Here is a 27,287-nt window from a genome sequence, read left to right as displayed (position 1 = left end):
AAAGTGACAAGGAGACAGGGTCTATTTTACTAGTGATACAGAAACCATAGATCATAGTTTAAGTGTTGCTGACAAGTCAAAGGAAATTGATAAAAACAGAGGGTGATTTTCTGGAGCAAGAGAAACCCACTTTGACATAGGGAAGCTAATTACACCCTAACTCATCTTGCAGAAAGGCAGCAGTAAATGATACAGCTCCTGTTATAGGAAAGAGACAAACAACCTGTAAGCCAGCAACATCAGGAACAGGTTTAAGAAAACATGTGCTATTGCCCACTGCTGTATCTTGCATTATCAGCCTCTGCCTGAACGCATCACCAAAATAGTCTCATATAGTTATCCTATTATCAATATAAATAAATCAATAAACTAATGATGTTCAGTTAATAGATATGCAGTATGGTATGTTTAAAGAGGAAAAGAAGTATGGAGTTCATTTCAGAATTATTCTCTTTTTTAAAAAATGGTGACATTTTTAAAGTAATTTAAATATGAAAAATTATTTATTCATTTGCTCTGTTGCTCGGCACTGTGCTAGACATGAAATGGGGAAAGAAGCAAAGGTGACTGCTCTTGAATTAGCTGGCTAGTAGAAGAAAGATACAAAAAATGTGCAAGGTCAATGAGCTAAAATAGAGAAACTGAAAGGACAGGGGATATCAGGGGGCAACTCACAGTGACAGCTGTCAGTTATTGGGGAAAATCAGCAACTTCAGAGACTTCCCACAAGCTAACATAACATCTTTCCCCTTTAGAACCAATCAAATGTCCACACAAGGAATCACAGAATATGACAATGTTTTATCTTCTATTTAAATTTGTTCATGAAGCTATACTTTTACTGAAAGCCATAAATTGTTCAGTGACATCATTTCTGGAAACTTATCCTTAGAAACAATTTTTAAAGTAGTAAAAGGATAAATGTAAAAACTGTTCCCCATGACCTTTGTTTCATAATTACGAAAAAGGGAAAACAAATGTAGGAGAATGGTTAAATATATTGTGGTTTATCTTCCTAAAAATGAAATACAAAGGATATAAAGAATAATGAGAAAGAACATTTTTGACATCTTAAGTTTTAAAAGCAGGTATCAAAACTGTAGGGACATGATGATTGTCCCTATATTATATATAGATGGGTAGATGAAACCTATCAATAGACAGGGAGGCAAACAGAAATTCTAGAAACAAAAATGGCTGCTTAGGTATTAGGAAAGTATGTGTACGTATCATTTTTAAACTTTCCTTTTATGTTGTTTTAATATTATTTCAGTGATAAATACACATATCTTCTTGTCTTTGTAACTCTGAGCCCTGAGGGTAAACAGCGCCATGAGAAGCAGTGTAATACCAAGAATGTGGTGGTTTTTAAGGAATCATTTGATAAAAAGAGGACTCCCAGTTGGTAAAGAACAATGCTGAGGGCTTCTCGGGGGAAAAGGTCTGAATAGGGACACAGAGATGGTCATGTGCAGAGAAGAGACAATCACCCTCCTCTGCCCGTGTGAAAAATGGATTCATGAGAACTCCTGGGCTGGGTGGCCACAGTCACTCATCTCTGAGCTCCTGCCAAGTCATCGGGTGAAGAAAGGCTAAGTTCTAAAAAGTAGGACCTAAAATTTCTCCTGGGGAATTATTTCAACACTGGAAGAGGAAAGGAGAGAACAGTAGACAACTGAGACAGAGTGTTCCAGGGACTTCAGAGTCAGAAACTTCTAGCACCAAGGAAGGGACAGAGAAAACACCTAAGCCCAAAGAGGGAGGAAGTAGAAAATTAAATATTAACAAAGAACCTTTATGTTTTGACTTTTTGTTGTTGTTGTTGTTGGCTTTGCTCTAAATTGTGTATCATCTCTTTGTTGGGCTATTCCTACAAACCACGCTTACAAAGAAGTAGGTTCCAAAACCATGCTAGAATACAGGTGATGATAATGTTACCGCAAACATCAAACACCTAAATGTGTGCAGAGAGAAAAGTCCTATCTTTTTCTGACCCTCAATTATACTTATTCCCTCCCCCAAAAATGTAGATATTCAAAACCAACATTCTTGCTTTCTAATAATTTCATACATGTGTATCTAATACCTCAACAAGATAATAATCTAATTTAGAGAAGAGAGAATACACAATAAAAACCCATAATAATTAGCAAATGCCAAGCGCAGAGGAGAGAGTCCAGTGCATCCACTGACTCACAGATCATAAGAGCACAGGTGGAGCAGGTGTGCACATCAGACAGTGGCTGGCAGTGCACAAACCCCAGCCACTCCACCTTTCCAGGCAGGTGGGGTCTGTCTTATCGCGTGACCCTACAGCCCCACTTACCTCAATCAGAGCTCCCTTCTCCCTGTCCTCTGATCGCTTTGCACTGTCCAGTTCATCGTGCATTTCTGAGAGCTGGTCCTGGAGATCCCTGATTTCAGTCTGATGCTGCTCCCGTTCCATCTTCACCTGGAATAGCCTGGCAAGGAAGGAAGTCCATTAGACAGGATCTCCGGGGCTCTGCTTATTTCCATCCAGTCTGATTTCTGATCTCCAGAGCTTTACACAAGTCTCTAAAGACCCAAGGAGCCTCCCCATTCTCTGTTCTGCACTGAGCAAGGAATCACCAACCTGAAAAGGTGCCTGAGAAGAACTTAGGCTATGGTCTAATTGCCCAACAAGAGGATAAATGAGAACTCAAACCAATGAAGTGGGTATGGTTATACGGAGACATTTTCTCCCCAAAAGGAGATGGTAGGGTACTAGAATTTGAATGTAGAAGATAAAGAAATGAAAAAAAAAAAAATTTCCCACTAAAGCCACCCCACCCTTCCACTGTCTACTATCCCAGTGTTCTAGACCAGAAGAGTTGGCAAATTACGGTCTGTGGGCCAGTTCAGCCCACTGCCTGTTATTGTAAAGTTTTACTGGAACATGGTCATGTTCATTCATTTATGAGTAGCCATTTCATTTCACGATACAATGGCAGAGCTGAGTGTGTACAACAGACACTATGACCCACAAATCCTAAAATAATCACCATCTGATGAAAAAAAAGTTTACAAAACTCTGCTCTGAACCAAACTCAAAACTACTATACCTCTTTATGTTGTAAAGCTTTTACTATACCCTATATTTTCTGATTTTTTTCGTACTAAACTCTTTTCTGCAGTTAGCCTCTATGATTGCTTTAAACGCAAAACACCACCATCAAAACTGCAAGGACAATCAAATGCTTTTATTATATAATGTCTTCTTTTTCTTGAACTTCTCCCTAGATTTCATTCCCACTTGACTTTCCACTTAAGGCTTCTGTCGTGTCCACGAGACGTCATAGCACTGTGGATTCTCAGACCTTGGTTTTCGATCCCTTTGCCACAGATTTTAATACAACACAATGGCAGGGGCATCTTGGACCTAACTTTCCTTCTCTGTAGACTCCAGAGGAGGTATAAGCAGCCATCGCAAACACCAGCACCATCCAGGATGAAATGCACAGGCTGAGAGCTCATGGAGGCCACGTGACGCATGCTTTTTAGAAGCTGGGCCCAGGCTCCTTGAACTCTGTCTTTCAATATCAGCACTCAGAGCGCCCTGCTTCCCACTTACCTGCTAGGAGGTCCACTTTAAGGGCTGAAACTCTGTAAGGCATACTTCAAGGTGCACAAAGAATGTTAAGAATTACTAACCTTTTTGTTTATCAGTCTACATGCGTCGCCAGTTTCACAATTTTACAAGGGTAAGAGGAAGAAAAGGAAAAGTCAGCTGCCTTTATAAATATTTGGAAGGCTGGGTAGTATTAAATGGACAGAAAGGTTCTAGCCACATGTCATAGAGAACCTGGGAAGGGCAACAGGCTCTCAGCCCAGAACTTACTCCTCCAGATTCTTCCGGAGCTCCCCTTCACTTTCTTCCAGTCGTTGCTGCAATGTGGAGTTCTCCTCCACCTTTTTGTTATGTTGGCTTCGGAGCTCTTCTAGGTTTGCTCTCATCCTCTCTCTCTCTTCTTTGATGTTCTGTTGATTCTAACAGGAATCAGTGTGATTTTAAAGTACCTCCACGGTACATTAACGTAACCCCACAGAAGCCTACTTCTCAACAAGCAGACTCCATATCTTTGCACTTACATTATTAAACAACTTAATCAAACTATATAATTAAAGCATGGGAGTTCTTAACTAGAAAGAACATCAAATATTTATATTTAATGAACTGTAATACTTGTAAAAGAAAACATAAACACAGCCAAACCTCATTCTGTTATTTCTATGATTTAGTTCAGATGTTTTATATACATTTAGTTTCCCATTGGCCTGCCTAAATCCAACAGGGTTTCTTTTACTCTGTCTAAGCAAACAGTCTGTACAGGCTTTGGTTACATTAAAAAAAAAAAAAGAAATTATTTGGACAACAGCAGCCAAATACACAGGAATTTACTCAGTGATTAGAGGAATGTTACTTTTAGGGGGAAAAAAATTGGCTTTCACTCTGGGCATCCCAATGCATGTAAAATATTCCTCATCAACCTAGACAGAAATGGAAAAAGTAACATACAGGAAAAACCAGATACCTTGACTTCCAGTTGAAGCTGCCTCTGAAGTTCAGCCACTTCTGTGGTCAGCTTGCTTTTCTGTTCCAATAGATCTTTGACTTCAGATGTGGAATTAGAAGCCTATAATTAATTGCAAAGATACACTAATTTAAACGTTCAGTGTGCTTTATTTTAATCATCTTCCCCTTCCAAATATAATTAGTGCAGTAACAGATGAGGCATAACACTAAACATTTTAAGACCCAATTCAAACATCAACCCCCACAGGGAACCTTCCCTGACTTGATGGGCAGAGTTAACGTTGCTGGTCCCCTTGGGACTCCAGTGAACTTTACTCTACAGCATTTACCAATCACAGGCATCATTTCGTCAGGTACCTCAACACTAGTCCAATACGACTAAAACTTGCACAGGTGGCATATTTGTTAGAAGTCCATAACATATTCTGTAGAATATTATAAAACAGTAATACATTAAATTCAGGATAGTAAAACTTAAAAAGCCTCTCCATAATAAATTCTATATTCCAGAGCATGGAAATCAATGGTTAGCAAAAACTCAACAACAAAATCTTTTTGTAAGTAAATTGGGGAAAGACATTCATTTTTTCTATTTTAATGGCAGAACACAATTTAGTTTTAGTGTTTCTTAAGAGTGGTTTGAGAACGACTACATCAGGAGATTATGAACTTTTGTGGGGCAGGGACCAGGTTTTATGCACCTCTGTATCTACAGAACCCAATGTATCTCATAATTTTAATCAAATCTTAGTAAATGATCATTAGAATTCTGGTTTTGCCATGATAGAGTAGCAAATACCAGATTTACCCTCCCAGCAAAAACTCCGAAAGCTAGACAAAAATATATAAAAACAATTGTTGGCAGGCACTGAAAAGAAAGCAACACAGAGTTATGATCCTTACAAAGGAAAAGACAGGAGGTAGCTCCACATTCACCCTGGGTTCTCCATGACTCCATTTCCAAACCATGGCACAGTAAAATTTTATAAGCACAACGTCACTAGGAAATTGCAAATTAAAACAACAATGAGGCCGGGTGGGGTGGCTCATGCAGTAATCCCAGCACCCCGGGAGGCTGAGGCAGACGGATCACCTGAGGTCAGGAGTTCGACACCAGCCTGGCCAACATGGTGAAACCCCATCTCTACTAAAAATACAAAAATTAGCCGGGCGTGGTGGCCTACACACCTGAAATCCCAGCTACTCAGGAGGCTGAGGCAGAAGAATCACTTGAACCCAGGAATTGGAGGTTGCAGTGAGCCAAGATCATGCTACTGCACTCCTGACTGGGTGACGGGGTAAGACTCCGTCTCAAAAAACAATCAGACAAACCAACAAGATACCACTATATACGAATTAGAACGGCCAAAATTCAAAACACTGGCAACACCAAATGGTGGCAAGGATGTGGAATAACAGAAACTCTTATTCTTTGCTTGTGGGAATGCAACATAATACAGATAATTTAGAAAATGGTTTGGTTGTTTCCGACAAAACTAAACATGCTCTTACCATACAACCCAGCAGCTGCCCTCTGGGTGTTCACCCAAATTAGTTGAAATCTCATGTCCACATAAAAACCTGTACATGAATGTTTATAGCAGCTTTATTCATAACTGACAAAACTTGGAAGCAATCAAGATGCCCTTAAAAGGTGAACAAATAAATTGTGGTATATCAGACAATAGAATATTAATACTCAACCCTAAAATGAAATGAACTATCAGTTCATCAAAAGGCATGGGATAAAATGCACATTACTAAGGGAAATGAGCCAAACTGAAAGGGTGATATACTGTGTGATTCCAACGATAGAACACTCCAGAAAAAATAAAACCACGGAAACAATAAAAAGATTACGGGTTACCAGAGGTTAGGGGAGAGAAAGGAACAAACAGGCAGAACACACAGGATTTTTAGGGCAGTGAAACTCTTCTGTGTGATACTAAATGATAGATACATGTCATTGTTCATTTGTCAGAAGCCTGTAGAATGTGCAACACTAAGAGTGAACACTAATGTAAACTATGGGCGGTCTTTGGGTGATAATGATGTGCCAGTGTAGGTCCCATGATTGTGAGAGGTGCACCCCATGCTGCAGGATGCTAACAGTGGCGGAGGGCATATGTGGGGACAGGACAGTAAATGGGAATGTGAACCTAAAACTCTCCTGAAAAATAAAGTTTGTTAATTTAAGTGAGAAAAGTGTCTAGAGTGGAAACTCACTGATGAAGGAAACAGAGATTAGAGTTTAGAGATGGTAAGCAACAGAGATTTCAAGATCAGGGTATGAGAGAGGAGACAGCTCCACAGAAGAAGTTCCAAGAACCTACAATAAATACTCCCTGGATTCTTGGATGATTCCTAAGCTGTATGTGAGCAGAGCAAGAGTTCAAGAGGACTGCAGAGAAGAGCTGTTAGGAGGCAAAGAACCCAACAGAAACTTCACAGGTGGCCCAATGCTAGGGAGACACTAGGGTTCCAAATCGACCAAAATAGAGAAACCTTGGTGGACATTCTGGCATTCATTTGAAATCCAAGAAAGGAACATGGGTCATGTCTTAGTAGTAAGGGCAAAAACTTAAATAGACACTCCCCAATAATGCCTAGAACAACCAACCATGTAGAATCAAGATAATCTGCAAGTAATTTAACTGTCTGTCAAAACAAAACTTAACATTCCTCAGGGGGAGATAACACATTCCAGAACGTCTATAACTATTCGTCACCCACTCGGTCTAGCATACAATTAAAAAAAAAAAAATCATTGGACATGCAAAGAAGTAGGAAGAACCAACCAATAACTAAATAAAATAGACAACAGACACAGAGATGGCCCAGATATTAAAGTTAACAGATAAGGACTTCAAATTAACTGTAACATTTTTAAAATAGAAACAATTATGGACAAAGGGTGTTTTTTTGTTTTTGTTTTTTTCTTTTCAGACAGAGTCTTGCTCTGTCATCCAGGCTGGAGTGCATTGTCCCAATCGTGGTTCACTGCAACCTCTATCTCCTGGGTTCAAACAATTCTCCTGCCTCAGCCTCCCAAATAGCTGGTGTTACAGGTGTGCACCATCACACGTGGCTAATTTTGTATTTTTAGTAGAGACAGGGTTTCACCACGTTGGCCAGGCTGGTCTCTACCTCCTGATCTCAGGTGATCCATCTACCTTGCCCTCCCAAAGTGCTGGGATTACAGGCATGAACCACTGCACCTGGCCCAACAAAGGGATTTTTCTAAATGAAGTTCCAGAGATAGATTCTATAAAAATATAATCAAGTAGACATTCTAAAACAGCAATATGCAATATCTGAAATTTAAGAACTCATTGGATCACAGCTCACTGTAACCTCAAACTTCTAGGCTCAAGTGATACTCCTGCCTCAGCCCTCTGAGCAGTTATGACTACATGCACGAGCCACCATGCCTGGCAATTTTTATAGTTTTTGTAGAGATGGGATCTCACGATGTTGCCCAGGCTAGTTTCAAACTCCTGGCCTCAAACAATCCTCCCACCTCAGTCTCCCAAAGTGTCAGGATTACAGGCATGAACCACTGCACCTGGCCAAAGAAAAGTTCTTAAAAGAACCATCCTTCAAAAGAAGGATGAAGAAAAAGATTCTTTTAAAGACGCCTTTAAAGAAAAAGTCTTAAAGTAAGATTGACATAGCCAGAAAACAAGACTAATGAATTTGAAAGGTCAATAGAAAACATCCAGAATATCTGATGCCCCAAACATACATACATACACACACACACACACACACACACACACACGAAAAGAGAGAGAATAGAGCACAAGGGGTAACAGGAACACCATCAAAATTTCTAAAATACATTTAACTGGAGTCTGAGAAGTGCTGGGAGAAACAGAATGTGAAAGAAGCAATATTCAAATAAATAATAGCAAGAAATTTTCAAATCTGATGCACCTATCAAGTCGAGAGCTCAGTGAATCCCAAGAAAAATAAATAAAAGAAAAATCACTCTTAGGCACATCACAGTGAAAATCTAACAATTGACAAAAAAGATAAAATATTAAAAGCACCCAGCTGGAAAAGACACATCACTTTCAAGAGAATAACACTAAGAATGATGGCTAGCTTTCCAATGGAGCCAACTGGGGTCAAAAGACAAATAATGTCTTTAAATTCATGAAACAAAACAATACTTGCCACACTAGAGTTCCTCAAAACTGAGAGTGAGTGACAGCTATTCTCAAACAATGCTCCCAAAAAGTACTACAGGATATTAAAAAAAAAGTTCTCCAGGCTGAAGGAAATCAATCCTAGATAGAAACATGGAAGTACAGAAAGGAGTGAACAGCACTGGAAAGGGACTACATCTAAATGAAAGATGTGCTGGACCTCTCCAACAAAAATGACCGAACACTGCTGAGAGATGCTGCAGACATAAATAAGTGGGGAGAAAGTTCATGTTCACAAATAAGAATACCAATAACATGAAGACGTCAGTTCCACCAAATTTATCTATGCATTTGGTATAATCCCAATCAAAATTCCTAGAGGCTTTTCTTGGTGGAAATTGACAAGCTGATAAAAGTTTATACGGCAAGGCAAAAGACCCAGAGTAGCTAAGATAATCTTGAAGAAGAATAAAGCTACCAGATCTCAAGGCTTATTAAAGTTGCAATAATTAAACTGTACAGTAGTAGTGCAAGGAGAGACAAGTAGACCAAAGCAATGGAAGAGAGTCTAGGTGTTACAGAGGATATACCCACTGGAACCGGCATGCAGCGCTACCAGGAGTATAAACTGTTTCAATCACTTTGTAAAATTATTTGGCAACATTTAAGAGTTAAACCAATGCCCAATTTACAACCCAGAAATTATACTCTTAGATATATTCCCAAGAGAAATGAGGGTGTTTACAAAAAAAAAAAGACACAAATCTTCAGTATGGCATTATACCTAACAGCCAAATACCAGAAATGACCATAAGAGGATACACTATGTTGAGTGATAACAACAGAAAACTACATTTCAATACAAAATAGCTACCAGTACATGCAACATTAATGAATCTTGCTGATATAATGTTGAAGAAATGAAGGGGGACACACAAGAATACTTATTATAATACATATTGTACAATTTTCTTTATGTAAAATTCAAGAAAGGCAAAACTACTCTAGATGACAGAAGTCAGGATATGATTAACCCCAGAAGGAAGGAATACAATTTTTGCGGAAGGAACACAGGAAACCCAGGAATCCAAAACTACTCAAGGTGATAGAAGTCAAGATATGATTACCCCTAGAAAGAGGGGGTACAATTTATGGGGAACACCGGAAACCCAGGAAACCTGGGTGATGGGAGTGTTCTGTATCTTGATCTAGATGGTATTTGCATGGAAGCAAACCTATGTTAGAAATTCAATGAACTGTGTAGATACAATTTGTGTAATTTACTTTATATAAGTTATACCCCAATAAAACAATATAAAAACAGATATCTGTTGAAGACTCATCTGTTTGCTAAGTTATACCCAAAGCCCCTGCCTCTGTGTTCCCAAGACCCTTTATACCTATATTTGTTACAGAAATCTGCATTACACTAGAGATTATTGCTCAATCACCGCCAGTGAGATTCCGTCCCTCTCTGCATAGACTGTATGCAAGTAATAAATAAGTGTATGTTAGCTAAATTGGCTTTCTCCTTTTAGATGTTACATTTCCATAATGAAGAGGGATCTGACTGAAGAGAGCCAATTAGGAAATATTATCTCTCTGATCTGAGTATGAATATTAATGGATCTTCTTTTTTTTCTTCTTCCATGAAAGTAACAAAGATTCTCTCAAAAGGATTTGGCTAAAATCCTACAGTAAAGTGGTTAGAAAACTACAAATAGCTGAGGGGAAGAAACGAAAGCAGGAATCAAAGCTAGAAATGGCAGCATCTTGGCTGGCACGTCCCTGAATCCAGGTGCAAGTTGTGTGTGATAAATTTGGAATGAGGTACTTCCCCACCTACCCCTGTGAAGAGAATTAGAAACACACACACACAACTTCCAATTTTCTTAGGCAAAATGAGAACAATCCATTTAGAACTGTAAATCCAACCCAATGAGGGAAATTATACAATGTTCTTTCCCATACAAAATGTCTACCTGCTTTGCTGTTTTCCAATATGGTCTCCGTCCCTAAGGAAGAGGGTTTTTACATTCTCTCCTAATCACTTAACTGACACCACAAAGATAAAACTCTAAAACCTTTGCCAGCAAATAATCAGATTCCGAACTTAAGAGGGAGGGAAGAGGAGTAGGAAAATGTGGCAATTAAACAGTCATGGAGCTGTAATAGGAACCTGAAGTCTAAGAGCCTTGGTTCATTTTCTCATCATCTCTTGATTTGGCAGCTTCTTTTGTTGTTGTTTTTAAGAGACAATGTCTCATTCTGTCACCCAGGCTGGAGTACAGTGGCACAATCATAGCTCACGGCAGCCTGCACCTCCAGGTCTCAAGTGACTTCTGCTTCAGCTTCCTGAGCAGCTGGGGCTACAGGCATGTGCCACCATGCCTGGCTAATTTTTTAATTTTTCTAGAGACAGGGTCTCACTACATTGCCCAGGCTGGTCTCAAACTCTTGGCCTCAAGAAACCCTCCCTCCACGGTCTCCCAAAGTGCTGGGGTTACAGGCGTGAGGGACCACACCTAGACAGGCATTAGCTTTTTATATGGTCTCTCTTCCTCTAATCTTACCTCTCTCCAAAAGCTGCAAAAGGAATAAACTTTCACAAACACAATGGTATTCACGTCTGTTTAAAATCCAACAATGGCAACCCACCCCCTTCACAGCCTGAAATGGAAACTTCTTACATAACTTCCAAGGTCCTTGCTACCAGGCTGTTCCTCCCCCCATCCTTGCTCTGTGCTCCCACTACACTACATTCCCTCTTTAACATGGCAAACCCATGCCTCTTTATATTTCTCTGTGCTATTCACTTAACCTAGAACACCCCAGCTTCCCTTCTTCTCACAAATAATTCTATGATTTCTTGAGGCAGCATTAGTGTCATTGTCCCTAGAAGGGCTACCCTGACTTCCTCAGTTCAGGCTGGTCACCCCTAGTCTGTGGCCCAGAAAGACAATCTCAACCTCGAGGCCAAAGGCCACATTCACTCTAAGAACAAACAGGTATACTTTATGAGTTAAGCACGTGCCTAACTTACCACTCAGTAATTTTACCTCTAGGTATATTCTCAAGAGAAATGAGTGAATGTGTTTACTCCCCTCCACAAAAAAGTACAATAACGTTCATAGTAGCTTTATTCCTAATAGCCCCAAACCAGAAATGCACACCAAGAATACACACTGTGTTATACAGATACAAAGGAAAACTACATTTCGATACCAAAAAAGCTACCAGTATATGCAACATTAATGAATCTTGACGATATAATAATGTTGAGGAAATGCAGCTAGACACACAAGAACACATATTGTGAAATTTTCTTTATATAAAAGTCAAGAGAGGCAAAACGACTCTAGGTGATAGAAGTCAGTATATGATTACCTCCAGAAGGATGGGGTGTAACTGATGGGGAGGAAATCCAGGAAACCTGGGTGATGGGAGTGTTCTGCACCTTGATCGGGATGACAATTGCATGGATGCAAAGCTATGTTAAAAATTCAATGTACTGGCCGGGCGCGGTGACTCAAGCCTGTAATCCCAGCACTTTGGGAGGCCAAGACGGGCGGATCACGAAGTCAGGAGATTGAGATCATCCTGGCGAACACGGTGAAACCTCGTCTCTACTAAAAATACAAAAAATTAGCCGGGCGTGGTGGCGGGCGCCTGTAGTCCCAGCTACTCGGGAGGCTGAGGCAGAAGAATGGTGTGAACCCAGGAGGTGGAGCTTGCAGTGAGCCCAGATCGCGCCACTGCACTCCAGCCTGGACGACAGAGCCAGACTCTGTCTCAAAAAAAAAAAAACAATTCAATGTACTGTACAGATATAATTTGGGTAATTTCCTTTATATAAGTTATACCCCAATAAAATAATATAAAAAGGATATTTGTTGAAGACTCATCTGTTTGCTAAGTTATACCCTAAGCCCCTGTATTGAAGACCCTTTATATTGCTTTATAACAGCCAGTGAGATTCCAACCCACACTCTGTGCACAGCCTGTATGCAGGTATACAAAAAAAACAAGAATCGTGTTGATAATTTGGACTTCAGAGTTTTAGCAAAAAAATACTGGACTGACTTTAAGAACTACGTAGAGCTCCTCAAGGCTATGTATATGCAAGGAGTATGGTGTAAAGATTCCCCATTAGGAACTGCGTATGTGTGTGTATGGCATTGCTCTATTTGAGGTCAACACAGCCGTCATGGGTTAGCTGAGTGCTGGGGGAATAACAAGTAGTAAAGATGGTAGGGTGATGCCTAAAATTATCCCCTATATGTACATTTCCCAAGTTAGAAGGAAGCTATAGACAAGTTTCCTATTACCTGCCTCCAGGTATCTTCCTCTTTCCTTCCCATGCAGAATTCCCCTGATGAGTTCCACACAAGGCGGTGTAGGATTAAGGAACAAGTGTACAGCCGTACTCTCTTAAGAGCGGCTTACTTCCAGGGCACCAGGTGTGTCTGACATAGAGTAGTTGTTTATCAAACGTGAGAGGGCTCTTTCCCTAAAAAAAAATCTCTATGTCCCCACTCACATTCAGCACAATCAATCAGACAGGCAGTTATTTAAAAACTTACTTGGCACCCACTGAGCTCTTTCCTGTCCCCTGCACCACAGCTGGTCAATGTCACCAGTCTCTAGTCCCATTCTCTTTCACACCTGAAGCTCTAGAGCTTGGGTCCACGCCTGTTCACACTTACCTTCCGCGTTTGCTGACAACAACGCTAGTCGTCCGATTCTTATTTTCCCCTTCTAAATCTCGCCATCTGTTTTTATCGTCCTGTTATAGTCCATGTATTTTTAAATAAAATATCTTTAAACGTTTCTAGAAAAAAGGCTGTATGGTTAAGGCCAAGCATGGTGGCTTACGCCTGTAACCCAGCACTTTGGGATGCCAAGTTGAGTGGATTGCCTGAGCCCAGGAGTTCAAGACCAGCCTGAGCAACATGGTGAAACCCACACCCTACTAAAAACACAAAACTTATCCAGGTGTGGTGGCACACGCCTGTAGCTAGCTCCAGCTGCTTGGGAGGCTGAGGTGGGAGGATAGCTTGAGCTCAGGAGGCAGAGGTTGCAGTGAGCCAAGATCACACCACTGCACTCCAGCCTGGGTGACAGACAGAGACTCTGTCTCAATCAAAAAGGTTGGGTGTAAATGAACAACATTTAAAACATGGGGAGTACTCCTCACTACTCAGGAAATGTCCCACTTACTGCTATAAGCAAACATACAGATTGAAGAAACAGCAAGTTGTTTACCACATTCCATGCTAACTGCACTCCACAAAATACAAAATTTCCATTTACTTGGTTATTGCCTTGTGCACTCCCAGCTGCTCGAGACTTTAAGGTCTGGATTTTCTCAAAGACCAAGTTGACTTTCCTTTTAGTAGCATCGTCATTGTCATTATCGGCACTTCTGAAAAAGGGACAGCAGAGAAAACAATGAGGGACACACCCATTGGTCTCAGAACAATTTGCATGTCATGACACACACACAAAACAGGTACTTTAAGGAGATAAACTGCAGGAGCTGTGAATTCATTAAAGCCTCAGACAAAATCAGTGTGAGAGCAGGATGGATGGTGTCTTTTTTTCCCAAATAAATTACGTGTTACCACTCAATTTGGGACAGGGTTCCCAGGGACATAAGCACAACCTCAGTAAGCTTGGAGAAGACATCCAGTGAACATCTAGCAATCTGTTCTTTGATTCAAATGGCTCATGTCCATTCCAAAAGGAATTCTCCTTTTCTTTGAAGTGGGTTTGTGTGTATCTCTCTCGCACACACAAACACACTGCACACGTAAATCTTACACTAAGAATGATCTACAACGATCTTACTTTGTTTAACCTATGTTTAAAAAAATAAAACCCCTAAGCCAAGATTGTCAACATGGCAGCCCTTTGTCTGGGCTTTCACAGCTAACGCTGAAATACTAAGTTTTATTAACTTCTACCACACTCCCAGCAATTAGAAGAAAAAGATTTAAAATAAACTGCCTTCAACAGGCACCTCCCACTAAAGTCTCTTACCGATGTCTCAATAAATCATGTGCCAAAAAATACATACATAAAAGAATTTAATGAATTTTGGCCAGGTGCAGTGGCTCACGTCTATAATCTCAGCACTTTGGGAGGCAGATGCGGGTGGATCACTCGAGGTTAGGCGTTAGAGATCAGCCTTGCCAACATGGCAAAACCCTGTCTCTACTAAAAATACAAAAATTAGCCAGACATGATGGCGCACACCTATAATCCTAGCTACTCGGGTGGCTGAGGCAGGAGAATCTCTTGAACCTGGGAGGTGGAGATTGCAGTGAGCCAAGATCATGCCACTGCATTCCAGCCTGAATGACAGAGTAAGACTCTGTCTCAAAAAATAAAAAAAAATAATGAATTTTAGAAGTCAAAATTTCTTCTACCATAATCTTAACATGGTAAAGTCTTCCACAGGGAGATACTAATAACCAGTTCTTAGCTAGATTAATCTTTTGGGTTACTTTTTTTTTTTTTTTTCTTTTCAAAAGATCCCCTATCTTATATTTTAAGCCTTACTATTTTGTTAGCTCTAAAACTGACAAATAATTGTAAGGCACAATACAAAAATACACAGTATCTTGATACCAATGAGGATTTGCCAAGTGGCTTGTTTTCAGTCATGTAGGCTGTAAAGCTTTGTTTTTTTGTGTTTTTTTTTTTTTTTCCTCCTTCTTAATCATATCTGATGAGAGAACTGAAACAGAAACTTCAAATCCCTTGCTCGAGTTCCAGCACAGTTGGTATCTAAGTAAGGGCTGAAACCCTGATTATTCCAACTCAACCACCAAGATAAGCATGGAAAGCACTGCTTTTAAATGACTCACACATGCTTTAAAAATAATGGAAGCAGGGGCTCTTGGCCAATGTTAACTCTGGGGAGGGGAGGTGTTTGTATTTGTAACTTCTAAAGGACTACCACATTGCATGGAAGAACTCAAGGTGATGGCAGACTCCATTCAAACCTGAAGAGTAGACACTCTTCCTATCTTTGAATTTGCTTTTGAAATAGTAAAGAGTCATTTTTAAAACGTATTCATTTTAATTTTTAAAGTGTGCTGTACTTTCGTACACACCCCTCCCAAAACCCCCACCCCATACCACACAAGACAAATGCTGTCATGAAAACCCCAGCCATTGAGTTTTAACCCTCCAACGGCTGGCACAGGGCAAAAAAGGAAGGTAAACATTAAGCCCTCAGAAAAGGAAATTAAGAGTCCCACCAGAAACAACAATACTTTGCTCTTTCAGAGGGAAAATCACTAACCCTTCTTTGAGGTAATTGTAGAGAATCTGCTTAGCTGTCTCCTCATTGGTTTGCTGAGTGAGCTCTTGCTGGCCCTTTAAGAGATCCGGTGTGGCCTGGAACATAAAGCCTGTTGTTAGACCTTGAGGATGAAGTTCTCAGAGGCTTCCAAACACAAAACAATTCCTCCAGTGAGCATCCTCCTTAGAACCAGTTACAACATTTACCAGCTTCATAATCTTGGGGAAGTTACTTAACTTCTCCTCGCCTCAATGTTCTCACCTGTAAATTGAGGTTAATAGGTACTACCTGCATAGGGTTGGTGCAGTCCTGTAATATATAACAAATAGTGCTTAGCACTTAGCTACATTTTTTTTCACCATTCTATCAATATCATTATTTTTTATTGTTACTATCAAAACACTAAATGTACCACTTAGATTCTATCACTTGATAATTAACCTAAATGAAGATTAACCTAATTTTTCAGGCTAGAAATTAACCAAGTCACTCAATTTTATGAGGAAAATTAATATATCTACACAAACCTAGCCATTCAGGCTCTGTGTAGAGACAAATTCCGCATACTTTCAGATTTCATGCATACACAAACAGAACAACTGAGCCTCTCTATAGCGTCTGCCAAGTTACTTTACAGAGAGATCTCAATGGGAATCCAGCTGAACTTCAAAGAACCCAGAAAACTATACAATTGGCAGTAGGACATCGTGAGTAGGACACAATTGGATAACGAAACAGATCAGCTCTGTGATTCCCGATACAAGATTGAGGATGTGTAATTCCTATGGCCTCATGCACCATGAGTACATCATTAGATTATTTAGAAGGAAGAGGAAATTAAAAAAACAAAACAAAACAAAACAAAAACAGGAATTGCACTAGTGTTACCTGAGTATTCGAGGCCGAAGGAAATGTCTTCACAGAAATTTTCTTGGCACCAGAATCAGGCGAAGTTGCTGCTGCCCGGTTCTGTAACATCAGCGTAGCAGTGGCTGTTTTCACCTCCTCCTCCTTTTTACTCTGTGCACCAAGGGAGGGCGCACGGATCACTGTACCTTCCTGAGTACCTTTGGTTTCCAGAACTTTCCCATCTATATTCTGCTTGGGAGGCCTGGAGTGGGCACATGGAGCCCCGTGCGCTGCTCCCTGCAGCTTTGCAAAGGTACGGCCCACGCTCTGTTTCCCACGGCGCTCCTGAGACAGTGGCCGCTGCGGGCACACCTGGGAAGGCCGGAGGAGGTGTTCGTTTGACTTGCCCAAGTTCCTACTGAATTCAGTCAGGTACTCGGAGTTCCCTTGGAGGCCAAAAGGAAAGGCGCTATCCACGCTTCTGGATCTTTTCCTGTCGTCTGGATTAATTCTGTTTCGCTTTCCAGACCTTCCCCTTCTCTGAAGCCCAGGTTTTTGATCAAATTTTTCAATTAACTGATCCACACCAGGAATTGATCCCGTATCAATATCCCGTCCAGTTCCTGGCAGGAAGGGGATATACCTTCTGTTTTCATGACGATTGACGTTGTCGGCATGGATGGCACAATCCTGATCATCCAGTAAAAATCTGTACAAAGAGTTGGCAGACGTGGGAGTTGTCGATGACGAGGAGGACCTCCGGGACCGAGCTCCATCCAGGACGGGTCCCGCTGAATCCTGTCGCCGGAAGGGAAGAACATCTGGCCTGGTTTTCTTGGTTTCGGGGTGGGCATGTGGGCTGTGGGCAGTCAGGGGTCTCCCGCTAGTGGAAAGGGCCTCCTCTCCCACCCTCTCCTTGGTGCAGCTCTGAACGTTGACACACACTGAGGTCTGCTTTTTGGGGTCCTCTATGACCACAGAGCTGCATAAACGAATAGCTGTCACACCAGATTTGGCCAGGTCATCCAAGGAGGGACTGGTAGGCTGGGAATTGCTAGGTTTGGGAAAGCAAGTCCAAGGCTTCTTATTATTGATGCCTTCTTCTGTCAACGTTTTTAGCCAATTACTCTCAGGAGGCTGGTGATTTTGTAAGTTCAACTCATTCTTTTCAGGGTCATAGGGCTGCAAAAGCTCTGGATGCCTCTGAAAGTTCAGCACGTGAGATGGCTTCATGGACCCATCTTTGCGATCTAGAACTCCATTCTTGCCTTCATGGAGAGGGGACTGTTTCAGGTTTCTTACTGGGCTAGGCTGGGCGTATGGGTTTTCTGGAAGCTGCAGTTCTTCACTGTTCTCCTTTAGCACAGAACCATTGCTGGAATGTAGAGGCAGGTTATTTATCACTGGAGGTGGAAAGGGTGGCCCATTTTCAGAAAACGATGTGCCTGCTAGGCACCGTTCTGTGTTATTCAGGACAATGTAGGGGTGACCATCAATTCCCTGGACCCGAATACTGACACCGTAAGAGCCTGCCTTGGAGTTCTGGGAAGTCCTTGATTTTTGGGTATCATCACTTGCGAGTCTCAGATGGACCCCATATTCCTGCTGCACATGTTGATATTCACCGAAATACAGCTCCATGGTTCACTGTTCCAGCTACCAGGGAGAGATGGGGTAAAAAGAGGACATTAGCTTAGAATTACATCTGTTTAAACGAAGATTGAAATAATTAGGAAGGGGAAACTTCAAAGTTCAAAGAAAACAAGACATTTTAAACAGCAAAGACACCTCAGAACCAAGTGCTGAGGGGCAGCCCTCTGGTGACCAAGCAGGACTTTCTGGATGCCCTTCAGCCCACGTGGCCACTGAGTTTGTCAACACTGGGCTTGAACTCTGGCCTGAGGGCAGACAACCGGTGTAATGACCTGACACCTTTGGCATAACTTCGTTATTCTGACTTTGTTATTCTGTTTTGGGCTGTTCTGGTTGCCTTTTTCTTTTTTTTTTTTTTTTTTTCTGTTTTTCTTTTTTTTAAGTTTAGTTGGTTTCCTGAAGCTCTATGCTGTTTATTTTTAACCAATAGGACGTTCCAGTTACCAGCATTTGAGAGTTAGGTACTTTTCCATGAAAATAATTAAGAGCTAAGGAATTCTGATGCTCACCATTTTTCCTTGTTACTCTGTGGTTCATTTTCCTCTCAAACTACTTTCGGCCTTTTTTATGCACAATCTTGCTTCAAAATCTTTAACACTACTATTTGAATATAATGTTTCCAACATTTTTACCATGAGGAATCAGTTGTTTGTGAGACTGACAGTGAAATTAAATGATTATAAATCATTTTCAATCTTTTCTTCTTACCAAAAAAGTTCAATAGCACATTGATCTGGAAAATGTTATTTAAAAAATGAAGAACACTCAGGGCTCTGTATTTTGTGATGGGTCCTGATGCCAAGAATAGTTGCCATCGCCTTTCTGGTGTGTGGCCAACCTTGTCAGATGACTACAGACAGCTCACCAAGCAGGATGGCCACCCTGCCTCACACTCCGAGGTTCCCCACCAGAAATTCACTTGTAACACTGCAAAACCACAACGGCAAAGGGACTCCAGGAAGAGCAGTAGCAACTGGTCACAAATAGCAGCTGTCTCTTTTTTTTTCCCTCCACTTTTGAGAGACTTTTTGAGTTTTCTTTCTATTCTAGAGTCAATCTACTAGCACATTTTCCAAGAAAATCATCTATTCCATCCAATTTTCAAATTTATTTGCAGAATTTGGGTAGGATAAATCATTTCATTTCTTTATTATCTAATGTTGTATTTTCTTCTTCTATTTCTTGATTACACTGGTAGAATATGTATGTGTATGTATTTTTAAAATTGTTTCCCTAAAGAACTAGCTCCTGGATTTATCAAGCTTTTCTTTAATTTTCAACTTTACTGAGTTCTAGTTTGATTTTTATTATTTCCTTCCACTTTCCTTTGTTTTATTTTGTTGTTCCATTTCTAAGTCCTTGACTTGCTTTACTTGTTTATTTTCATTCTTCAATCACATAAATGGTGATTTGTAACTAAGTCACTTAAAAATTATGTCAGCTCCTACTAACAGACTCCCACATAGCAACTTAAGACAGGAATTTTTCCCCACAGATAGGAAGTCCAGGGCTGAAAGAGACCAGGGATAAGGAGCACCCCTTCTATCTTTCCACTCATCTTCTTCAACATATATTAGACCCCTTATGATTACAAGATAGTTGATCCAGCATCACATAGGCCAAAGGCTTAGGCCAAGTGACTCAACTTTCTTTTTAAATAGCTTTCCTGGAATCCCCACCTACCAATAATCCTTTATATCTTATTAGTGAGAACTTAATCATATGGCCACCCCCAGCTGCAAGGGAGATTGGAAAATAGGGTGCTTTAGCTGGTCATCAACATGCAACAAAATCAATGTTCTGTTAGTAAAAAGAGAGAGGAGAATGGACTTTATAAAGGCAGCAAACAGTTTCTACCTCAGTAATGTTTCTATTGCTATTTTCTAGGTAGTTTCTGTTTGGGATTTTGATTTCTGCTTTGACCCAAGATTTGATTTTGAGAAAGTTTTTGCATATGTAGTATTTTGTTTCTGTGCTGTTTTTGTTTGGAGGGTCTTTATTTGTAAATGTTGCTAATTTCTACCTGTATTGTGGTCAGAAAATGAAGTCTCTACCATTTCTTCCTTTTTAAATATATTGAGCTTCCCTTTGTGAGCAAATATATGCATAACGTTTGTCAATGCTTCATGGGTGCTAGGTGTAGTCTCCATTTTAAGGGATAACATTCAAAATCTATCCATCTGTACAACCTTAATAATTACGTTGTTTGTCTCTAGCACATCTTTACTTGTTTTGTCTCTCTGTTCTGTCTTGGGGCTTCCTGAATATATTCAGTTTCCTACAACTAGCATAGTGTTGTCAGTTTTGCTTGGTGATAATTCTTTTAAATCTAAAACATTTTAGATACCATCATTTACCATTTTAAAGATAGGAACAACTCAGAGAGGTACATTCATCTGTAATATTTATCTTATCTCACCGATTTCAAATATTTCATTGTCAACTTTCATTTTCAGTTATACTAGTATTTTTAAATAATTTATTTTTTAATCAAAGTAAAACAATATAAGTGAAAAACCTACATTCTTCAGCTTCCCTTCCCTGATCCTGAACACATCACCCAGGAAAAAAAAGAAACAAAAAAAACTGCAAATTTTAGCTATTTCTTCTAATACTTACCTCCCTTTTGCTAAATAATATTCCTGCCTGTGATTCCTTAACTTATTGATTCTACGTAGGATGGATGCTACACCATACATACAAGTCTCTCACTTGGCTAACCTACCAATAAAAAAATCAAGAGTCAACTATTTACATTACTATGACAATACAAATATTCACTAAAAAGTTATATACTATGGTCTTACCAAACTTTTCTTATAAAATTTTTACTTTTCTAGAGTTAATGATTGAATACTGTTTTACTTGTCTTTTCCATATACCTATCCTTAAATCTTTCCCTCACTACATTACATCTGTTAGATGCTTATCAGTATTAATTTCCAGATGATCAAAATATCAGGTAATTTGGTCATTTGGTGACTTTTTTTTTACAGTCTTCCCTCCTCCTGCCCTATATTAGGGTCTCAGTGCTCTCTTCTTTTTGTGCTATATTATTTTCCGGGTTTCATGTCTTCCTCTTTGTTAATTTCCCCAATTGGTCTGATACAATACACTTCCAGTAGTTTTCTAAGAAAAAGTTCAATGGAGAAAAATATTTGACTCCTTGTATTTTGAAAAATGTCTATTCTATGCTTACTTTTCATTGGTGGTCTAGCTCGACATAGAAGCCAGGTTAGAAATAATTTCCATGCTATTTTTTAAAGCTTTGCAAACTTCATTATCTTTTAGGTTCCAAGGATGTTTTGAAGAATTCTGAAGCTATCATTGTACCCTTTCCTTTGTGTGTGACCTGTTTCTGTTCCTCTTAAAGCTTTTAGGAGCTTTTCTTTATCACTGGTGTTCTGAAATTTCATAATGGCATACCCAGGTGGGGGTTTTATAAAATTGGGCAAAATGGACACTTTCATAAAACATAAGCACATAATATATATATGCTTCCAATTTGGAAATTCATGTCTTTAGTTCTCTAAAATATTTTTGCAATCTTTCTGTGATAATGTTCAGATTACTATTTTATTTTGTTCTTGGTTTCTGCATCTACTATAATAGCAATGTTGAATTTTTTTAATCAGATTTTAAGTTTTCATATTTCTTTTCTCTCTTGCTTTTTAACTCCATCTTTTTTGTTCTACTTTTGAGAGATACATCTTCAACAGGTTTTAAATTCCGGTATTTAATTTGTAATACTCAATAGCTCTTTCTTGTTCTCTAATTGTTCCTCTTTCATAAATGTTGTTATTATTTTGGATATGAAATAGCTTCTCTCTGCAAGGATAACTTTTTTCAAAAAACATGTTTTCTCTGCTTTCTGCAACAGTACCATCTTCTGCAAGGTTGCTCTTTTTCCTGTTTTGACCCCTACCTTTCATATTGAAGGCTTTGGTGATACACCTGATACACCATGACTGCCTGATCCTATTTAAGAACGAAGGACCAAAGCAGATTGGTGGCTCTGCACATGTGGAGAGGACTTATTAATTGATGAGTGTCAATTTTAATGTGAAAGAAAAAAGTATTCCACTGAAGAACCCACACATTTCAGTTATCTGGGGGCATTTTTTTCTGGACTTGTTCAATTTCTCAAGGAAAGAGTCTTCCACTTCATTGCTGGGGCTGCACACGCCTGGTTGCTGTCATTATGGACAGAGCAGAAGAGTGACCAAGCTCCCAGCTGTCATCAGTCTCTCTTTTAGTCACCTCCACCAACACCCCAACACCATTCCAGTTCCATTTCTCCAGAGAACAGACCTCCAGGCTGCTACTGGGGTCGGGAAGGGAAGCAGGGAAGGGACAGGGTGCAGGGTCTAATTATGCTGGTTTTAATAACTCCCTATATTTGGCCTGTCTCTCTGGCCTACTATGGTAACAATGCCTTCCCACTTCTAAGCCTCTCCGCGGTTCTGCAGACAAAGCACCTCATTTCAGCATTTCAGTGGGCACTTCAGGTGGAGGGGTCTATCCCTCGGCCAGCCCGGGGACCACCCCTGAATCGTTGCAGGAGTTGCCACCAAAGCCTCCACTGCCATTTTTTGCCTCTTGCAGGTTTAAACATTTTTTTCTCCCCTTACTATCATTTGAGTGGAATTTTGAAAAGGATAAGAACTTCTAAACTTATCTGGTTTGACAAGGCTACTAATATCATAAAACAACTCAATACTAAGGACAAGTACAGCAAGCCTGCCTCAGACTAATGAAGTGATGCATGAGGGCTGACACCAAAATAACCAGGTATGTCTTAACCCCTTTTTTCTGAGCAGCACTGGCATATTTTATTCTGCATCTCTAGAAGTCTTCATATTTGTTAGTTTCTAATAATCTTTTTAAACAGAAGAAATTGTGTGTGTGTGGTATTTACTAAATGGGGTTATGTTACTTACCAGTTAAGTGTCATAAGAAAAAGTCAGTTCTTAAGCTCACACTGACTTTTCAATGAAATATTTCCTCTTTTATTAGCAAAATTCTTGTGTAGGATTTATGGTCCTTTAGCTACTCCTACTATAGTCAACACTAATTACATTTCAAACTTTGAATAAAGCCACCTTGGCTTATTACAATCTTAGCTCCCTAATGGTAAATTAATCCACGTATTTAAATTTCATGAAACATCCACAATTTACATTTCCTTGACAACAAAGCTCAATCCAATATTTTCATGGAACAACATTTCTCAGCTGGGCACTGGTGTCTTAAGCAAATGTGGATTTCCTTCCCAATCAAAGTGTAAACACTGAATTAATTAATGAATTTAGGGACAGCTGTTCTCCACTTGCAGGCACTGGGCCACGTTTACAATCCTAATGCACACCACAGACACACTTGCGCCGTCGGGGACTAAGCCTAACCAAAGGCTTACATAATTTGGCAGTAAATGCTGATCAATTGCCAGGATGCAACATTGTGGCACTTGGCAAATAAAAGTGGTGTTTTGGAGTGGAAATAATACTTTATGAAAAGACTGCTAAATGATGATAATTGCTTTAGTTAGCGAGATCAATGAGTGTGTTTGTAAGAACAAAGGGCTTAGCTCCTGGAAGAACTATGAACATATGCCAGATAGAAACATTTCCTCTCTCTGGGCCATCACATGTTATCAGCTGAGCATGGAGATTAGTCACGTAATGCTGGTCCACACATCCCCACCCCACCACTCTAATTCTCAGTGGCACCTCCAGGACCTGCATGCATATTCACCAGCCATTCCAGGGGCCCTGTGGCTACTGAGGAAATGCAGCCAGGCAATCTGAAATCTTCACCTTTATGCTGTGGCTGGCCCTTGCCTCCAAAGACAAGAGTCTCCATCAGCCAAGCCAGGCTGGCCCAAGCAATCGGCATAGTATCTAGCATGGGGCAGAGACACTAGGTATGTTTGCTTCGAACAAGTAATTCTATTTTACCACACAAATCACATAAAAGAGCATCTAACACAGTGGGTAGGGAGCTGATGAGTCTCAGTGCAGTCTTGAGCTTAATTCTAGGAAATAAGAATTGATCCACCAACCAAAAAGTAATTTCCCCTGAGTGGGATCCTGTGACTGCCTCATTTAGAGAGAAGATACTGCCAGTCTGATGATAAACACAAGTTAAAACCTCTAAACCTGGGTTGTCCAATCTTTTGGCTTCCCTGGGCCACGGTGGAAGAACAATTGTTTGGGCCACACATAAAATGCACTAACACTAATGACAGCTGATGAGGTCTAAAAATAAAATAAAATCACAAAAAAAAATCTTTAAGATTATTTTTAAGATGTTTTAAGAATGTTTACGAATTTGCTTTGGGTGCATTCAAAGCCATCCTGGGCCACAAGCAGCCCACGGGCCGGGGCTTGGACAAGCTGCTAAACAGTGGATAACACATTTACTCCTAAAGGATTTGTCTGTGGAACTAGTGGGAAGACAGAATTTTGTATGGGGATATTCATATTAGAACCTCAACTAGATGAAATTGAAAGATCAGGGTATAGAAAGCCAAGACTGGCTAAACACATATGAGTTTCAATGTATTCCCTAACATGACAGAAAGAGGCAGTCTTACCTAAACCGAGCTTTTACGGTTTCTCTCTACGTGTTTTGTAGTGCAAATATAGGAAACTGACCAAACTCTTCAGATTTCAAAGGAAGTATCCTTGTATACAGTCAAACCTTCAGAACTCCCTGGGAAAACAATTTCAAAAATAAACTTGAGGTTTGGAAATGAAAGCAGAGTTCCTGTCTGTTTTACACAGTTCAGGATGGTTTGAATCTTTTTAAATGAACCTGACAACTACAACTTTTCTATTTGGGGGGAAAAATAAACTTTTAATATTGAGTGCTACAACTACCCCCTAAACCCACCTTGTACAAAAAGGAAGATGGCAAAAAAGAAAAGCCTGTAAAAAGGCTCCTTTTACTAGGGTTGGAGACCTAGGAGAATCAAACAGGAGTTTGAAAATCTGGAGTTGGCCAGGTGCACTGGCTCACGCCTGTAATCCCAGCACTTTGGGAGGCCGAGGCAGGCGGATCACCTGAGGTCAGGAGTTCGAGACCAGCCTGGCCAACATAGCAAAATCCCATCTCTACTAAAAATATAAAAAACTAGCGGCCATGGTGGTGGGCACCTATAGTCCCAGCTACTTGGGAGGTTGAGGCAGGAAGAATCACTTGAACCCTGGGGGTGAAGCTTGCAGTGAGCCGAGATCATACCATGACACTCCAGCCTGGGCAACAGAGTGAGACTCTATCTCAAAAAAAAGAAAATCTGGAGTCACTGGGACTCAACTCATCTGATCCACGTGGCCTGGCCCTGGGAGCATGGGCACCAAGTGGCTGTCCCCCAAGAAGCCCCCACTTCCCCCTGAAAGTCTACCCCTCTCGTTTCCCTATGGATGGGTCCCACTTCTCTTGCCCACTTCTCTTAACTGATTAGCACATATATCACCACTTAATTTATGGTGTTCATATGTTACCAACTTTTATTATTTTTTAATTTTTATTACTTTAATAAATCCAGCAGTTCGTATTTTATATTCTTCATGGTTACTGAAAAAAATACAGAATTCATGTCCCAAAAAAAGTGTTAGATAAGTCATTCATCCTTTACACCTCTTGAGCCTTAAAATGATTTCTGAAAGTTTCTCCCACCAGTGCAGAGCTAAGCTACAAAAGTTTACGGTTCTGAAGACAAGCAATGGCACCTGACTCCAAGATGCCGAGGCAGGAAATATTTCTGACATGTGGCTCAAGTCCAGTATTGGCTCTGGACAAGTTCTTTAATTTCTCTGTTTTCCTGTCTCTAAAGTCAGACTGTCGGTGATGACTTCATAAAGTAATTAGGAAAATCACATATTGTATGCTAAATGAAATGACGGGGGTCAGCCGGGCAGTGGCTTATGCTGGTCACCCCAGCACTTTGGGAGGCTGAAGCAGGTGGAACACTTGAGCCCAGGAGTTTGAGACCAGCCTGGGCAACACAGGGAGACCCCATCTCTACGAAAAATATAAAAATTAGCTGAGTGTGCTGGTACACGCCTGTAGTCCCAGCTACTCGAGAGGCTGAGATATGAAGATCAGCTGAGCCCAGAGAGGTCAAGGCTGCGGGGAGCCATGATCACGCCACTGTACTCCAGCCTTGGTGACAGACTGAGAGACCCTGTCTCAAAAAATAATATTAACAGGGATCTGAGACAGAATTGAGTGTAGCATTTATGGACACAAGAAAGCTGGCTTTGTTCATAAAATGTTTGTAAACACTTATGAGGAAAAGACTAAAAACCCCACTAATTCACCAACCAGCATTAACCACCAATATCCTGAAGTGATTTATTAACTAATTAAGAAGCCAGAGGGCTGAGAATCTAAAGTACAATGTTATGTCCATAGTGGAGATTTAATAAATAAATGTTGGGTGAATAAATGAACATCTTCATACTGCCATATACATAGAAAACCTCTCAGAGATCATAGATCCACGCCGTTTGTGCTACAGTTTCCTCTACGAAGCCTAAGTCCAAATTATATCAATAAAGGGTTATTATAGTTTTCTCTCTAAGCGCAAATCTGGCTTCAGAATCCTCCTCAACACGGCACCCTGCAGTCACTACCAATTGGTTGGTGCCATCCAAATGCACTTGCCATCCCTGACATATGATACCTACTAAATCTACACTGAAACCAAAATGTCCAAGAAATCAATTACCTCCCCACCCCAGTCAAATGGAGTCTTCTTAGA

The 27,287-nt window shown here is 40.3% G+C and overlaps 1 protein-coding gene across 5 annotated transcripts in view; it reads right to left on the bottom strand.

Moving 5' to 3' along the window:
• Nucleotides 1-27,287, bottom strand: part of CGNL1 (cingulin like 1) — a 174,778-nt gene that overhangs the window by 92,112 nt on the left and 55,379 nt on the right. For all 5 annotated transcript variants that reach the window (XM_073012192.1, XM_073012195.1, XM_008016471.3 and 2 more), the window contains exons 2-7: nt 16,907-18,523; nt 16,019-16,113; nt 14,020-14,131; nt 4,554-4,655; nt 3,860-4,008; nt 2,327-2,462 (exon numbers count right to left, since the gene is read on the bottom strand). In XM_073012192.1, the coding sequence (XP_072868293.1) occupies nt 2,327-2,462; nt 3,860-4,008; nt 4,554-4,655; nt 14,020-14,131; nt 16,019-16,113; nt 16,907-18,508 (2,196 nt within the window). In that variant the 5' untranslated portion in view covers nt 18,509-18,523. The remainder of the gene's footprint in view (nt 1-2,326; nt 2,463-3,859; nt 4,009-4,553; nt 4,656-14,019; nt 14,132-16,018; nt 16,114-16,906; nt 18,524-27,287) is intronic.

This window comes from Chlorocebus sabaeus, chromosome 26 (assembly GCF_047675955.1).
Source record: "Chlorocebus sabaeus isolate Y175 chromosome 26, mChlSab1.0.hap1, whole genome shotgun sequence".
NCBI lineage: Eukaryota > Metazoa > Chordata > Mammalia > Primates > Cercopithecidae > Chlorocebus > Chlorocebus sabaeus.
The sequence above is the reverse complement of the archived record's forward strand: the minus strand, read 5'-3'. Positions and strand labels throughout refer to the sequence as shown.